Source organism: Populus trichocarpa, chromosome 8, assembly GCF_000002775.5.
Source record: "Populus trichocarpa isolate Nisqually-1 chromosome 8, P.trichocarpa_v4.1, whole genome shotgun sequence".
Taxonomy (NCBI): domain Eukaryota; kingdom Viridiplantae; phylum Streptophyta; class Magnoliopsida; order Malpighiales; family Salicaceae; genus Populus; species Populus trichocarpa.
In genome coordinates, this window is record NC_037292.2 from 8,421,840 (window position 1) to 8,424,617 (window position 2,778).

General features: G+C 31.0%; 1 protein-coding gene across 1 annotated transcript; it reads left to right on the forward strand.

Moving 5' to 3' along the window:
• The first annotated feature begins 1,032 nt into the window (after nucleotides 1–1,032).
• On the forward strand, nucleotides 1,033–1,977 carry LOC7482880 (leucine-rich repeat extensin-like protein 6). The gene has a single exon (XM_002311463.4). The coding sequence runs from the start codon at nucleotides 1,315–1,317 to the stop codon at nucleotides 1,780–1,782; it is 468 nt and encodes a 155-aa protein (XP_002311499.1). The 5' UTR covers nucleotides 1,033–1,314; the 3' UTR covers nucleotides 1,783–1,977.
• The last annotated feature ends 801 nt before the right edge of the window (nucleotides 1,978–2,778 follow it).

Genomic DNA, 2,778 nt, shown 5'->3' on the forward strand with positions numbered 1-2,778 from the left:
ATTTATGGATTATCTTTATAATTTTTTTTCTCTAACTAGAAATTCCCAAAGAGTAACATTATCTATTATTCATGAAGGATTACGAGAGAGGTTGAACTTTACATGCACATTTTTATACAATTATTGGGAGAGCGTATAAAAATACGCATTAATATATGTAGTTTGTTTGCAGGAAAGTAGTTTTCTTTTGGAAAGTGGTTTCTTTGGAAAGTGAATTCCAGGAAAATATATTATTTTTCGATGTTTGGTAGTGTAATGAAAAGTAAGTTGGAAAACATTTTCCAGTGTCTGGTTATGTTATGGAAAATGAGCTGGAAAATAGCTTATTAATGTTTTATTTTTTTTTCAAGTTTATTAAAATAATAAGGAACAAATCTTACAAATTAAAAAGTTGAATGAGAATGAAATTGAAAAAAAAACTAATTTAATAAATTATCTCAATTAAAATAAATAATAATCAAAATAATAGAGATCAAATCTAACAGATAAAAAAATTAAAAGATAATGAAATTAAAATAATAATAATTACAATTTCATAAATTATTTTAAATAAAATAAGTAACAATCAAAAGAATAAGGATCAAATTTGATAGATAAAAAATTTTAATTTAAAAAATGATAAGAGAAAAGTAAATAACAATCATAAAAATAAGAACCAAAGTTAATATAAAAATCAAATTAAATCAAATTTTAAGGGATGAATTTGAAAAAAAAATTCAAACAAAATATATAGAAATAAAAAATTTGAGGACCAAATTTAACATAATCATAAAATAATATGATATTTTTAAATTTTTCACAACTTCTGGAAAGTATTTTCTGTTGACCAGAAATATTTTTCGTTAACTAACTTTTTTAATAGTAAATAAATATACAGAAAAATTTAAAAATTGATTTCTCAATCATCAAAAAACAAACGAAACTTAATTAACATGTTAATCACAGTGGTATGTGTGGAAAGTATAAATGGTGGGCCCCAAATCTGGGACCATCCACATGCAATATAGGGGATTCCCGTATGGAAGAAGGAAACAACACCCTCGCAAAGAGAGGAGAAGAAAAGAGAAAAAAATAAATCCATGAAAGCAACTCTCGCTCACTCCTGTTTGCTTTCTAATTACTTGTAATAATAAATCGAAGAGCACCAAAAGCCCAAACAACCTTTTGAGCCTATCTAGTTATATCACAGTCCCCTGCTCCCAATACCTTCATAAAACAGCAGCTACTATCAAACTCCTTAATTAATTCCTTCAATCCCTCCACCGAATTAATCTCTCTTGCAATTCTCAAACTTCTATCTGCCCCTCGATCCACATGCTGCTAGAAATGAGTTTTTTCAACTCTTTTATGCTATTAAGTTTGCTTCTTTTTGTTGTGGCTCCGGTTCATGGCTTAAATTTAAGGAAGCTTGATGAGACCACTGTTCCTGGACCGACTGAAGAGAAGTGCTCGCCATGTAATCCAAGTCCTCCACCACCGTCACTTCCACCAGTAGTATATCCCTCACCACCACCACCATCACCACCTCCACCATCACCAGTATTATACCCCCCACCACCACCTGCACCAGTGCTGCCACCACCGACTCCAAAGAAGCCGCCATCAGGTTACAACTGCCCTCCACCTCCAGCCCCATCAAAATATGATCTTTACATAACTGGTCCACCAGGGGAATTGTACCCTGTTGACAAAGATGTCAATGCTGCTAGCCGCCATGCCGTGAGTTTGCAAGTTTTGATTGGATGTGGATTGATAGGCTTGTTGGTAAGAATTGGCTTTTAAGGCCTGGATTTATAAAAGTTAATTAAGATATATATATGCAGTGATCAAAGATTCTAAGGACGCGAGAAACTCATAGCTAGCCAGGATCTACTTGGTTCTTGCTTTATTATCTCTCAATTGCTCAGTATCCTGAATTAATAACTACAGTCTTCTATGTCCTCTTCCTTTTATTTGTAAATAATTTCTTTCCAGCAATCCTTCCCTTGTTTGCTTTTGTTATGTAGATGTTGCTAATCTGATAATCTATGATCGGAAAAAAATATATATGGTTAGTTTTCGGTCTATAAATTAATTTTGAAAAATTGTGAATCCGTACAATAACAAATAGGTGCTGCTGTATTAATTATTTATCTTGGATTATACGTGGATGATATAATGGATCAACCACCAGGATGCGCATCGATACACCTGTTTGTTTCAATTAAAAACCTTACGATCAATTAGGCCCACCATTAGCTTGTCTTAAGGCACGTCTTCATTAAATTGTACACATGGATTCCACTTTTAAAATTAATACAAGGTTTGTTCTTGGTGGATTCCTTGATTAAATAGTTTATGCTTCAAAAATCACCTAGATCTGATAATACGTCAATGATTAATTTGCATGCTGACCAGACATAATGGTTCAATTTCAAGAAATCTGAGTTCGTTCTCAATTTTTTTTTTTTAAAAAAAAAACCAAGTTGATTTCTCTTATTACAACGCACGCACGCACTGTAGTTCAAGTCATTGATGCTTTCACTAGACAACTAATGGTCATCAGATGGGGACACTGGTATTATATACTCTTTATTTTGTATTAGTTGTTTTTTTGAATATTTTTTGTTTAAAATATATTAAAATAATATATTTTTTATTTTTTAAAATTTATTTTTAAATCCAGCATATCAAAATGATTTTAATACTCTAAAAACATTAATTTTTAAAAAAATTAATTTCATATTTATCAGCAGGTCATCATGTAATTAGCCAACACATGTCAAAAATCAAAGAAAT

Excerpts from the sequence above, each read along its gene's own strand:
- LOC7482880 (XM_002311463.4), top strand. The coding sequence starts at position 1,315 with ATGCTGCTAGAAATGAGTTTTTTCAACTCTTTTATGCTATTAAGTTTG.